General features: G+C 41.0%; 1 protein-coding gene across 1 annotated transcript; it reads left to right on the forward strand.

Annotated features, from left to right (window-relative positions):
- The first annotated feature begins 639 nt into the window (after nucleotides 1-639).
- Nucleotides 640-8,469, forward strand: spmip2 (sperm microtubule inner protein 2). The gene is made up of 3 exons (XM_088343274.1): nucleotides 640-829; nucleotides 3,606-3,814; nucleotides 7,279-8,469. Exons 1-3 carry the CDS (start codon nucleotides 784-786, stop codon nucleotides 7,438-7,440), a joined length of 417 nt encoding a protein of 138 aa, XP_088199400.1. The 5' UTR covers nucleotides 640-783; the 3' UTR covers nucleotides 7,441-8,469.
- The last annotated feature ends 6,335 nt before the right edge of the window (nucleotides 8,470-14,804 follow it).

Below are 14,804 nucleotides of genomic sequence, written 5' to 3' on the forward strand. Positions count from 1 at the left end.
TGATTTAATTGTGAGCCTCCGAAAAGACCCCCAGCCCTTCATCTAAGGCACACTTCTTATGCTATTGGATTACTAAACTGGCCTCGTGAGAATGTTTTTTCATACAGTGGCCTCGTGAAATTATAGCTATCCGTCAATTTAATTTACAAAGCATTTTAAAACTAAATCAAAGTTATGGTAATGAGTTGCCATTACGTTGATAAAAGGTAAATTTCAGTGATGCCTTTGAATAAATTCAAGTGTGTTTCATAATACTGTAATGTGTTTTCGTAACAATGGCGCCCATTTTGATTTAGGAAGCGTTATTTTAATTTGAAAGAGGCATTCTAAATTTCCGGTTTAGCGGTTCCTGTCTTGCCATGCTTACATCACACAAGGAAGCTCAAGGGTGAGTCCATGTAACAAGAAAGGAGAGGGGCGCAGTTTAGAGTCGGAAAAAACATGTCTTAGCACCACCCTGCGACGAAAATTGGAACAAGCCAGAAGTAGTTTGGAAGTTTCTTTTCATCACACGCAATTTTTTTCTGCTTTGAATGAAAAAAAGAAAAATCGTTGACAGAAGTTAACGTCATTTACTCTTCACTGCTTTGTGTCGTTTACAAAGTTCGACCTACGTAGTATTCCCCCTCCTGTCACAAAGTAAAGTAGGCCACCAGCAGTCCCGTTCCCATGACGACCGACCATGACCCATGGCCACAGAGAAGAAGGCCTCCGCTTACATCATCTCCTGGCGGGTTGCGTTCATGAACCCTAGAAAACTAATTTTAGTGCCAGGAAGACACCATGCAAAACAAAGGGACTCCACCAGGACAGCGGATAATTTTAACAGGTAATAAATACCAAGTCATCAGTGACTTCATTTCAAGTCTTTATTAACTGAGTCGGTTATGCAACAGGAGAGGATCATTAACAACTTGAGTGGACTTTAAAGGGACAGTGTGTCTCATTTAGGAACCAAAAATATCCATACATGCTAACCCTTTGACGTTAAAAATCAATAAATGTTACCACACACTCTATTTTTACACACAAACAAAATCCGCCTCTATTAAAACTAAAACACTGATACAAAAATGTCTGCTTGTTTAAAACCAGAAGTGACAAACTTTTACCGAAACGGAAAACTAATGCGATCATTGGAGCGGTTTATTCATGCACAAAGTCTCGCTTCAAAATTTTAATTGCCCACATCTCAAAAACCTCTTGATGGATTTAAATAAAACATAATACAATTTATGTTGAAGGTCATGGGTTTTGTTGTTTGGATTTACACAGAAAAATATTTTTTTTGTTTGTCCTTTTCAATATGAGCCCTCTGCAAAGGTGGACTTAAAACTTTGTCACTCTTTGAAACTTGGCTTCATCTCTAAAGATTTGATTTTTTTTTCTATGTAGATACAGAACGTGTAGTGTTCCTCCTTACAATTAGATAGATAGATAGATAGATAGATAGATACTTTGTTCATCCCCGAAGGGAAATTCACATTTCCAGCAGCATCCCTGAGCTGAGAACAATCGAGAACAATCGAAAATAACACGGGAGCTGCTGGAGTGGCTGCCATTAGTGACGGCGCCGGAAGAAAAGATTCAATTTGAATCATGTACAAACAAACAAACAATTGAATCATGTACAAACAAACAAACAAACAAACAAACAAAATATTCATGTTTCAATAAGTGGAGTGTTAATAAAATGGGGGGAAAAATAATACTGATATAACCAGGTAAAACTAATTTTAAGTTACCTGTCCAAATGAATGTTGTGCCATCTCACCTTTCCCACTCTCTCTCCTCTCACCTCTCCCACTCTCTCTCCTGCAGTTGACTTGCTGCTGCTCGCTCCTGAAACTAATATGCAAATATGTAGCAAAATATCCCACACGCTGGGTAACTCGAGAAACTTCGTGTCAAATTTGACCCATCAGGCTTGTTTCCTGTGGAGCTGTGGTGTCATTAAAGGAATACTTTCAAAAGGAGAATCTTGTTAACACAATATGTGAGGGCAGCCCCCAAACAGACAGCGATTGTAGTGAACAGTGATTACATACCACTTATTTCTGCTTGGAGAAATTGGAACTTTGGTTACCCAGTCATTGGGGACCTTGTGACTGTTTGGTCAAAGTTGTGTGCTACGACCTTCAATAGCTGCATGGGGTAAGTTTACCTGCAGCCGTTATAGCGTGCGTCCCTTTGTTTGGCTTTTTTAGTTGTTTTTCCCCACGTGTGTTGCGGTGGGTATTATTTGTCCGGCTAGTTCCCAGTTAGCGTCGGGGCTGCTGATGGCTTTCCTGTTTTGTTTGCTCCCGGTAGGCACCCATTAGCTTTGGTAGGCTAGCCTGGTGTTAACGCCATTTTTTTTCTCTGTCCGTTGATCTATTCTCAGTTTGTCACTATAGCCTTTCCCACTTTTTGTTATTGTTTGACAGTTAGCCTTGGTGCGCTCTGCGTGTTTTTTTCGTCCAGCCTCGGGTTTTTCCGCAGAGGCTGTGGCTGCCTTTTGTTGATTGCTCCCGACTTGCCTGCCGTCTGCAGGTCACCGTGTTCTCTTTTTGTCAGTTTGGCCCATTTTTGGCTTCTCACCTTTTCGTTGTACCGTTACTGCATCCACCTACCTACCTATCTATCCATCCACCTGCAACACAACTCCTAGCTATTCTCCACATAATTTACCAAAACTTAAAATAAGCGTATTCTTTTCAACTAAATAACACAAAAACAATATGGCGACTGGTCTGCGTGGGCGCTGGTGTTCATCTGATGTTGTCACAGATAAGAGTGACAAAGAAAAGACACGCTATCTTCAAGACGCATTGTCTCAGAAAATAATCGGAATATTTCTTGGTAATACCATTTACCAGAAAAAAGTATAAATGCCAAAACATTACGCGAAAAAACATTTCTACACAAGCTGAAAATTAGTGTCACGACCAGAACGGAATTAGGACCCAGATGCGTAACGTTAACCACAAGTTTATTAAGGGAAAAAGGAAAGGCAGCGCTGACATCCAGTGCTCGCTGGACGCGGGAAGCAAGCCGCTCACAGAATCGGAACATGTTAAGAATGCAAAAGTGGATCTTCCGGAGCGGGAGATTGTGGTGTCGAGGATGGAAAAAACAGGTCAATAGCTGGGACAGGAGGGCAAAACGTGGTCGGGATCAAAAACGGGTCGTAAGCCGGGACAGAAGAGCAAAATGTGGTCGAGGTCAAAAAACAGGTCGTGCCGGAGACAAACGGGGAAATCAGGAATGGACGGGTGGAAAACGGGTGCAAAAAGTGGGACCGACGGGAGTCAGAGTCAAAGTGCTAGCCTTGTAGAGATAGATGTTCACTGATGGACTGACAACAGGCGGGTAAAAGGAGTGAGCTTAAATAGGACGGGGAACCAATCAAGTTGCCCGCAGCAGCTGGCGCCAAACGAGCGGACACAGCTGAAACTAATCAGTCATCATGACAATTAGTCTACAAAATGGGGTAGCCTAAAGATTTTGGAACACCCTGTATGTTACGAAAAATGTAAATTGCAGCGTATGATTTATTTTATCTTACCATAACTGATGTTCTCAACACTATAATTACAATACGAAAACTTTTGTTTTTTTTCAAGGTCCAGAAGGTACCGGTGACGACCACCCAAAGTCCAAACGGCCCCACGTGTCCCTTGAGAACACGAGCGGTGTGTCCTACCTATGGAGGGCGCCTCCTCATGCGCCCCCTCCTCTTCGCAAACAATGTTACGTGGGTGAGGTGGGCTGGTGCTGGCAGCACAGCAATGTGCTTAACAATGACGCTCTGCACAGTGGAGCACAAATCAAGGTAAAGTTTAATAGGTTTGTTGACACCAATTATTATACGTAACAAATATATATATTATATAATATAATATAATATTATAGAAATCAATACAGTGGAACCTCAGTTTTCGAACGCCTCGCAGTTCGAACAATTCGGAGTACGACCAAAAATTTCGAGAAATCATAAAAATCGGAATTCGAATGCTGGTAATGCGTGAGTGCGTACGCTAGGGTGCGATGCTGAGCGGCGTGCGGGTGTTTTAGCCCCTTATTATGCCTCCGAAGAAAGTCAGTGCAAGCAGCAAAGTTGCTACAGGTGAAAAAAGAAAAGTAGTGCGTACAACTATTGCATTTAAGAAAAAAATAATAGCAAAATATGAAGGAGGTGTGCGAGTGTCTGATCTTGCTAGGGAATACAGCATGGCTAAATGTACGATCAGTACGATACTAAAGAATAAGGAGGCTGTGAAATCTAGTGATGTGGCTAAGGGAGGGAGTGCTATAAGCAAGCAACGGCCGTCCACCTGCGCCTTCTGCTGACCACCACAAAGGTAAGAAATCCTATCCATAATTCTTTTCTTTATCCTTTTTTTTAATTTTTACACGTTCATGTTAGCGTAATCTATCGTACGGAAGATTACGATAGCGCGAACGTACGATTAGCCTGGGTTAGCTTTATGTGGGTGTTGGAACGGAGCCCCCTTTCCAATGAACCGCTCACCACTTGTTGTGGTGCTAAATGACTTGTAAACGACCTGATTTTTATTATTTTTACACGTTCATGTTAGCGTAATCTTTTGTACGGAAGATTGCGATAACGCCAACGTACGATTAGCCTGGGTTAGCTTTATGTTTACGTTAAACATTCAAGGTAAACATTCAGGGTGTTGGAACGGATTAAAACGATTTACATGATTTTTAATGGGAAAAATGATTTCGGTGATCGAACAAATCGGTTTTTGAACAGGGTTCTGGAACGGATTATGGTCGAGAACCGAGGTTCCACTGTAGTTTGTAATGACATGGCGGATGGGTGGTTAGCAGTGCAGAGGCCCAGGGTTCAATTCCAGCTATCGCAGCCTCCCAGTGCAAGGTCTGCATGTTCTCCACATGTCTGCAAGGGCTTCCTCCAAGCACTCCGATTTCCTTCCACATTCTAAAAACATACGTGTCAGGTTAATTGGCCGGTCCAAATTGTCCCTCAATGTGTATGAACGAGTGAGTTTTTTGTCATTGTGTGACCAGTTCAGGGTGACCCTGCCCACTGCCCAAAGATGGCTGGGATGGGCTCCAGCAACCCCACGACCCTACTGAGGATAGGCGGTGCAGGAAATGGATGGATGCCATTACAACAATGATGCTACTTTTGATGAAACATCAATGGAGTGACTTGCAAGGAGGTTCGCAACTGATGAGGCACGGTCCGATTTACAAAAAGTAACCTACATCTTAATCATCATTTGACTGGCAGGTTAAAAGCACATTTTATAAACTAGTATAAAAACAAAATACATTTTATTGTCTTGCCTTAACTTATAAATGAAGTATATGTGCTACTACATAGGAAATGGAAGCATCAATCCATATGTAATCCACCATTGTGGAAAAAAAGTCCATGCAACAAGAAAAAAAAAATGTTATGGCTCAAATTTCTGTTAGTTTGCTAATACTATCACAAATTCAATGGTTTTTGGATTGAAGCATGCGCCTGTCAAGAACCAGAACAGGATCAGGACCCAAACGCGTGACGTTCTCACACAAACCTTTTATTTTACGGTATATGGGGAGTCGTGCACGTTAGACAGCGGTCTGGCGTGGAAAGACAGGACGCCAGAGACCGACGAGATCGATTCCAAATGCCCGAGCTGATATCGGACAGATGGGGTCAATACCGGACTGGACGGGACAGACAGACAGGGTAGATAAAGAAACAGGATATCGAAAACAAACAAGACCTGAACGAAAACTGGAGAGAATGATAAACAGGGCAAAAATAGACGGGAACGAAACTGGAAACCAATATTAAATAGGACAAAAATAAACGGGAACAATACCGGACTGGAAATACCAACAGGAAAACAGGACCAAGTCAGAACCCACGTCTTGCGGGGCAGAGGTTCGTTGACGGACTGACAAAGGAAGCGTGACGGCACTGAACTTAAAATAGACAGAAAGACAATCTGTTAACAGGCCCCTGCTGGCGCCACACGGGCAGAGCCAATTGGGCGCCATGGCAACCGTGACAGCGCTAAATTAGAATATATATACTCTCAGCATCGTCCTCTGCCATGAGGTAAGAGAATTGTGTGCCTCACTTTGCAGACGCTTAGCACAGTAATACGCAACATACACGGTAAAATTTTGCATACTGCTTCTTTTGAATGAAAGTGTTGATAGCTAATCTATTGTGAAGAAAAACTGAAACGTAAAAAAAGATAATGAATGGCTTGAATTTCTGTTAGCTTGCCCATGGTTGGCAGTTGGTTAGATTCCCTTGACCACTAGGATCGTTGGGGCACCATTTCCTGAGGTGTGTCTTGGGCAAGTACAGCCTAGTGGTGCCCTTGACTCTCTAGGCCAACATATCTTTCCACCTGCTCTGGAACCATGGACCTCACGGATGTTAGTCGAATGTGCTAACCACTGCTCGAATACTATCCCTAATTCCGTTGTTTGGGGCTGAGGTGTGCGCCAAATTGAAATCCTTGTTCTCACTATTGCTCTCTGCCATGAGGCAAGATAATTTCATGCCTCGCTCTGTATTTGCAGACACTAAGCACAGTCATACACCACATACTAATTTTGTTTATAATATTTATAATGAAAACATTCAACAATTTTCCATCAATCCATTTTCTGCACTGGTTATCCTCAGTAGGGTTGCAGGGGCACTGGAGCCCATCCCAATTATCTTCAGGCAGTGGGCAGAGGACACCCTGAACTGGCACACAGACAGACAAATCATGAAATGATCTGCATTTATATAGCGCTTTTCAAGTCAATGAAGACTTCCCAAAGCGCTATACAATGTGATTCACATTTACCCATTCACGCACACACTCACACACCAATAGCGGCCATGCAGCCATGCAGGGCGTAAACCTGCAATCACTCACCCATTTACACCTAGGGACAATTTGAACCGGACAATTAACATGACATGCATGTTTTTGGAATGTGGGAGGAAACCAGGGTGCCCGCACAAGCACGGGGAGAACATGCAAACTCCACACAGGAAGGTTTGATCTCATGACCTCAGAACTGTGCCGCACATGCGCTAACCACTGCCCTACCGTGCTGCATTCAGCAATTTTGACACTGGATAATGTAGCCATTTCATAGTTTTGACTTTATATTTCCAGCCTCCTCTGACTGCACATCACTGTGACATTTTCTAACATGTGATAGCGTCAAGCTAAATGTGCTTTGTTAAGAGAATGACAATAATGGTTACGAATTTAGTTTTTTGAAAATATTTTCTTTCAGAAAACGGTTGTTCGAAAGGAAGTGGAAGAAAGAGCGAGCCAGAGGTTTCTTCAACAATCGCAAGACTACGGACCAAAGGCAAACTTTCAAAGATTTGACTTTCATCCGTCCACCTCTGTGCTGAGTCAAATGACTACAGAGAGAGAAAGCCAACCCTTGTGAATAACTCAATCAAATCGGAAGTTGTTTTTTCAAATTTGTACAGCTTTTCGAAGCATCATGAACTCAAACGAGTCCCGACACCAGTTTGTGATTGTGAACCAGCAAATGTGTATTGAGTTTAGAGCAAGCGTGGGCAAACTAAGGTCCACAAGCCACATAAGGCCAATCAGCCTTCTTAATCCGGCCTGCCCAACGAAAATAGAAATATGATGATAATATAGAATCACACTAATACCATTAGTGCATAATTCACATTTTTTGGGCCAAATTGAGATTTTTCCCTGAATCAGCTTCCCATAGAAAGCTTTATTATCTGCAAAAGTTCCCAAGTTGCAAAACCAATCATATTGCAGATAACAAATAATTTCCTGTTGGTATTTCCTGTCCGGTATTGTTCCCGTTTATTTTGTCCTGTTTAATATCGGTTTCCAGTTTTGTTCCCGTCTATTTTTGTCTTGTTTATCATTCTCTCCAGTTTTCGTTCCCGTCTAGTTTGTCAGTGATTTTGATATCCTGTTTCAATATCAATCCTGTCTGTCCCGTCCGGTATCGACCCCATCCGTCCGATATCTGCTCGGGCAATTGCTATCGATCTCGTCAGTCTCTGGCTTCCTGTCTTTCCACGCCAGACCGCTGCCTAACGTGCATGACTCCCCATTTCCTGTAAAATTGAAGCTTGTATGAGAAACGTCACGCATTTGGGTCCTGTACTGAGTCTTCATTTTTTTGCATTTGTTGTGTGTTTTTATTTTCTGTGTTTATTGATATCACTGTTTTTATTCTTTGTAAAGTGAGCTTAACTGTCCAGACAGGACATTATTATTTTTTGTTATTATATTATTGTTATTGTTATTTATTTTCACTTGTCAATACAATATAATGGTTAAAAGGGAAATTCATGTAATCAATTGCTTTAATTTTCCGTGTTTAAAATATATATAAAAACTGAAATTTCACACGTTTGTAAAGATGTCTGTAAATAAATGTTTACATAAATGCATGATAAAAATTAAATATTTTTTTTCCTGATGTCATGCTGTGGGGTCGGATGATTTGATACGGAGAAACAATTATTTTTTTGCTAGTCCAGTCGCCTGGCCAAATTTTTGTACGAAATGTGTCTCGCAACGTTAATTGGTCAGTTTGTGTGTCTTTCCAACCAAGAAATGGTGTGAGGGGTTTATGAAATGAAATGATCTGCATTTATATAGCGCTTTTCAAGTCAATGACTTCCCAAAGCGCTTTACAATGTGCTCCACATTTCCAATAGCGGCCTTGCAGCCATGTAAGGCGCTAACCTGCTTATTGGGGGTATTAGTGGTTCAGTGTCTTACCCAAGGACACTTCGACATGTAACACGGACGAGCCGAGATTCGAACTGGGAACCCTTGATCCCAAGACGAGCGCTCTACCTCCTGAGCTACTGCCGCCCCGTTTAAAAATGCCCCCCATCTTTCACAGGCAGTCAGTCAGTTCATTCACTCCTTGTGAGTCTGTCAATGAACCTCTGCACTTGCAAGACTTGTATTTTGACTCTGTCTGGTATCCTGCTCGTGTAACCAGTATCCAGTATCGATCCCGCCTGTCTCGTCCTGTCCGGTATCATGCTCCAGTCTCCAGTATCCGGTATTGATCCTGTCTGTCTTGTCCTGTCCGTTATCTCGCTCCAGTATCCGGTAATGATCCCGTCTTTCTCGTCCTGTCCGGTGTCTTGCTCCAGTATCCGGTATCAATCCTTTCTGTCCCATCTGTCCCATCTTGTCCAGTATCTTGCTCCAGTATCCAGTATCGATGCCGCCTGTCTCGTCCTGTCCGGTATCTTGCTCCAGTCTCAGGTATCGATCCCGCCTGTCTTGCCCTGTCCGGTATCATGCTCCAGTATCGGGGAGTGATCCCGTCGGCTCGTCTTGTCTGGTATCATGCTCCAGTATCCTGTACCGATTCCGTCTGTCTTGTCTTGTCTGGTATCCTGCTCGTGTAACCAGTATCCGGTATTGATCCCGTCCCTTCCTGTCTGGTATCGGTTCGTGTATCCTGTATCTGGTATCGATCCCGTCTGTCCCGTAAAATAAAGCTTGTGTGAAAGGTTATGCGTCTGGGTCCACCGTATGTTTTGGGGACATTATGAAGACTTAAGACATAGTTTCTATAAGGCAGGTTTATTTACCTAATAACACAATTATTTCAGCATTTTATTTCTTTTACCACAGGACTAAGAATATTCTGTTTACAATCAGATTACTGCTTGCATGTAAATTTAGCCAATGTCTTGTGACACTTCTGCTACGAGCAAGATGTCGCTGTATTTCACAGGATAAAGCGAGACTTCCGGGAGTTTTCTAACACTCCGCAGCGCAAGCTTGATACTTAAGTCGAGCAACCTCACTCCACACTTCTAGCGTTATATCGCTAAAGGAGACTGTGGCACAATGGTGTTGAGTGTCGTTTGCTCAAGTCATCCATAATGCAACGCGATTAGGCACACTTAGAAAAAAACAAAAACCATTTCCTCTCTGTTTCAGTGAAAGATTAAAAACAACTTATCAAAAACTTCACAAGTGGAGCTGATGGAAATTCTGGAATATGCACTGTGAAGTATTCGTCAAAAGTATCTATCCATCCATTATCCGCACCGCTTATCCTCAGTAGGGTCGTGGGGATGCTGGAGCCCATCCCAGCCCCCTTCGGGTAGTGGGCAGGGGACACCCTGAACTGGTTGCCAGCCAGTCGCAGGGCACACAGGGACAGACAATTCAGTCGCTCATTCACAGCTAGGGACAATTTGGACCGGCCAATTAACCCAACATGCATGTTTTTGGAATGTGGGAGGAAACCGGAGTGCTTGGAGGAAACCCACGCAAGTACGGGCAGAACATGCAAACTCCGCACAGGAAGGTTGGCAGCTGGATTTGAACCCATGACCTAAGAACTGTGCCGCAAATGCGCTAACCACTGCGCCGCCATGCTGCCTTCGTCAAAAGTAATAACTCATAATTTAAAAAGAGAAAACTCGGACGCAAAAATATTTTCACCCTGAACAGTATTGATGTAAATTGGCTTTCGTGTGATTTGGGTAGTAAGAAGGTAAGATATCTAATTCAAGGCTGAGGAGATGAGCAGATCCTTTAAAGGTTTTATTTGCAGAATATTCTGGGCACGAATAAGTCACAGACGTTCGCTGTAGACCAGCGGTGATGCTCGCGGGTTGAGCCCTCGGACAAGTTCTAAAAGAAGCTCAGCAGTGATGGGTCACAGCGATGTTTTAAGCACCGCAATTTCTGCAGTTTGTTTTAATAGTTTAGCTGGGAGTGTGACTTACACTCCGGTGAGACTTATACGTGAAATTATCAACACATTATTGTATAATTGAGTTTTACATTTTTAATTACCAGTACCGTATATCACCTCACATGTTATTTTCACACTAAACCACAAGAGATATATATTAAAATATGTTCTGTCAACCACTAAAAAATCCGTCATATATAAGGGCTGATTTGAAAAATAAATTTGGAAGAATTGATCACGTATTTAAATGATTTATCATGCAAGTTATCAATAAAAATTCCCAGAAAATCACAATTAGCCATCACTGGTGAGCTATTTTCAGAACCAGTCTACAGGCTTCTCAATATGGAAGCCCAAGAGTGCCATAATTCAATTAATAAAATGAACATTCAATTAATAAAAACATCCTTAAAACAAGCGATCAATTAATAAAAACATCCTTTTAAATTAAAAAAAAATCTTTGGCGAAACATTTTATGAAAATGTCATCAGAATTTAATTCAACACGATTGTTTTTTTTTTTTTTTTAAACGTATTTAATTTTAATTTCAAACGCCATTTTGCCCAATGTCTTTTTGTTTTTCCGAACGCTGTTTTGGCAAATGCTGTTTTGTAAAGCCTGGTTTGCCACATGACGTTTAGAGCATTTGCATATAAGTAATTGAATTATGGCACTCTTGGGCTTCCATATCTCAAGTGTTCTTAGGGGTTCAATACCTATAGCATGCGGGCACCTAACAGTACCGGTAGTTATTGTGTAAACTATTTGCGGTTTATATGATCACAGACACATGAGCACACTTAATCCACAAAAAGTGTCCGAGTCCGTAAAAACGAGAATTTCTTAAAGTGACAGTGTGTAATATTAAGTGCCTCCCAGTGGTAGAAGAAAAAACCTCATTCAGTAAGAAAAAAAAACTTAATTGATTTGAAAACCAAGCAAAATAGATGAACTATCATACCAATGTTATTATTATTATTATTATTATTTAAAATCATAGGTCAATAAATTTGTATTTCTCACATAATGCAGTTTCAGCGCCAGACTGCTGTCACTGTCTTGTACTATGGACAGACTGAAGAGATCTTTTCTTCGCAGAGTAAAAGCCCACATTAAACCACACCACCTTCATTGCATATTACCGAATCTTATTGCAATATGTATTCTGTGTAGCACTATTTAGATATTCTATATAACACGCTACAGTGTGCATTTGCACGTCACACTGGGTATTTGTATATGGTATTCTTTTTGCTTTATCATTGTATTGTTCTCAGCTCAGGGATGCTGCTGGAAATGTGAATTTCCCTTCGGGGATGAATAAAGTATCTATCTATCTATCTATCTATCTATCTATCTATCTATCTATCTATCTATCTATCTATCTATCTATCTATCTATCTATCTATCTATCTATCTATCTATCTATCTATCTATCTATCTATCTATCTATCTATCTATCTATCTATCTATCTATCTATCTATCTATCTATCTATCTAATGATTGTTTGCTATGTTGCTGCTACGTTGTGCTCTGTGGCACTGTTTTCCCCCGTTTGCATTAGCCAACACAGTGCCATCTGGTGGTTAAATATTACTCACCAGGGCTATAACACTCTCTTCTTTCAATGCTTTATTGCAGAGTTTTTCAACCTTTTTTTGAGCCAGGGCATGTTTTTTAAATTGGAAAAATTTTGCAGCACACCACTAACCCAAAATGTTATAAAATGACACTGAACAGTATGTTTAATTACAATATAATTTATAATACCCCCTGATTATACAGCACAGACACTTGACAATGACATAATATTTGCAGAAAATGATTAATACATTTTTCATAAAATGTATAATTTTAAAAAGTGACATTGGATAATTTATCACGGCACACTAGCGTTTTGCAGCACACTGGTTGAAAATCTCTGCTTCATTGCACATATGCATTCAAATCTCCATGTAACAATCTCAAAATGTTTCCTAAATATTACACTCAGAAAATACAACAAACCAAAATACCAATAAAGAGGAAAAAAACAGGAAAAAGGAAATAAAAGCAACAAAATAAACCATGCCAAGGAGAAAAGAAGTTTACAGTTGCTTAAGATCAGGAGATGGTGTCATTTTAACCTGTGAAGTCCTTTGAGACATTTTGTGATTAAGGGCTATACAAAAAAAATGTGTCTTCACTTGAGATCCATCCATCCATCCATTACCTGCACCGCTTATCCCCAGTAGGGTCGCGGGCAATGTTCCCTCTAAGCTGCGTGTATGCGTAGTTGCGCACTACCCAGATCTTTTCCGCGCACAAGAAAATATAGCCAGCTCACAAAAATCAGGGCTCGAAATTGCTAATTCAGAAGCGAATTAAGTCAAAGTTACAGTGCATGAAGGTAAAAATACACGGGTTCCCCTGACGTTGTGTTCTAAATGCGGTATTATGAAGTCAATGTCGAAGTAGAACGAAGTTGAGTAAAGTCAGTAGAGTTTTTCGCGAACCGGCATCTCCGGCTCGGCTCACTAAAAAGAACCGTCTCTGTCGGGTCCCAAACTGCTCTTCAGGTTGTTTTTGCTTCTTTAATCTCAACGTGACCAAACATTATGTAAAAGTATGCACAAAATGACTTAAAAGAAGGGGGGAAAATATATAGCAAAAAAGAAAAAAATACCAAAATGAAAAAGTAGTGAAAAGCTGAGGAAAAAAAAGAAACAAAAGGTGAGAAAAAGAGCAGGAAAATTTCAGAAAAAAGCCAGAAGAAAAAAAAAAATAAAATGGAACAAAGGAAATAGAGAACAAAAAAGCAAGAAAAAAGTAATAGGTAGGAAAAAATAAACATGAGATTTTAAAAAAAAAGATTTTAATTTTTTTTAAAAAAGGAGAAACATCAGGGAAAAAAAGAAAAAGTTTGTGTTGCATTTAAATAATTTCCAATTATATCAAGCCAACATTGTACTTCCCCTAAAAAAATGTAATTAAATACAGTTGTGTATCGTGCAACCGACTAAATAAGCCCCCAAAAATGTTAGTATTATGCGACAAATGATACCAGGGAAAAAAATAAATGGAAATCTTGTGAAAGAATTGTAAAAACAAACGACGTTTGTAGGCCGTACAACCTTTGCAATAGTACATTTGTCAATTATTATTAATATTAATTCATTCAAAAGTGAAAAACAATTTTGCATTGCCGGAAACTCAGCAAAATGTAACTTGATGTCAAGTTTTGGATATGTTTGATAATGATTTAGTTGCCACACTTGGGATTGCGGTTGCTTACTGTTGTTTCAAGCGTTGCTCACCAACTTTGTGTGAATGCTCAGACCCGTGGAAAATTAGAGGGAACATTGGTCGAGGGGGTGTCAGCTATCTTCAGGCAGTGGGCAGGGGACACCCTGAACTGGTTGCCAGCCAGTCGCAGGGCACACAGAGACAGACAACTTACTCGCTCATTCACACCTAGGGACAATTTGGACCGGCCAATCAACCTGACATGGATGTTTTTGGAATGTGGGAGGAAACCGAAGTGCCCGGGGGAAACCCACGCAAGCACAGGGAGAACATGCAAACTCCACACAGGAAGGTTCGATCTCATGACCTCAGAACTGTGCCGCACACGTGCTAACCACTCCGCCGCTGTGCTGCCCTTGACTTGACATAAAGATTCCAAAATATTTACAAATAGTATTGGTTTTAACGGCCTTCTGCTTCTGGGGAAGTATGCATTGTTTAACTTGAAATTGAAAAGAAAATTTAATAGTCGTGAATTTGCATTTGTGAATGTAGAATTTCACTACGATGACGATAAGATTGTCGATAAAGGTTTGTTTTGGCCTTAACTTACATGTCTCTGTGTCATATATGCTGAGTAAAATCTCATCTCATCTCATCAGCTGCACCGCTTATCCTCAGTAGGGTTGCGGGGTGCTGGAGCCCATCCCAGCTATCTTCGGGCAGTGGGCAGGGGACACCCTGAACTAGTTGCCAGCCAATCGCAAGGCACACAGGGACAGACATCTCTCTGAAATAAATGCAACCTATTGTCAATCTTATCAGCTATAAAATGAGAGATTTCAGACC

Source organism: Urocampus carinirostris, chromosome 9 (assembly GCF_059441175.1).
Source record: "Urocampus carinirostris isolate Australia breed hairy pipefish chromosome 9, RoL_Ucar_1.0, whole genome shotgun sequence".
NCBI lineage: Eukaryota > Metazoa > Chordata > Actinopteri > Syngnathiformes > Syngnathidae > Urocampus > Urocampus carinirostris.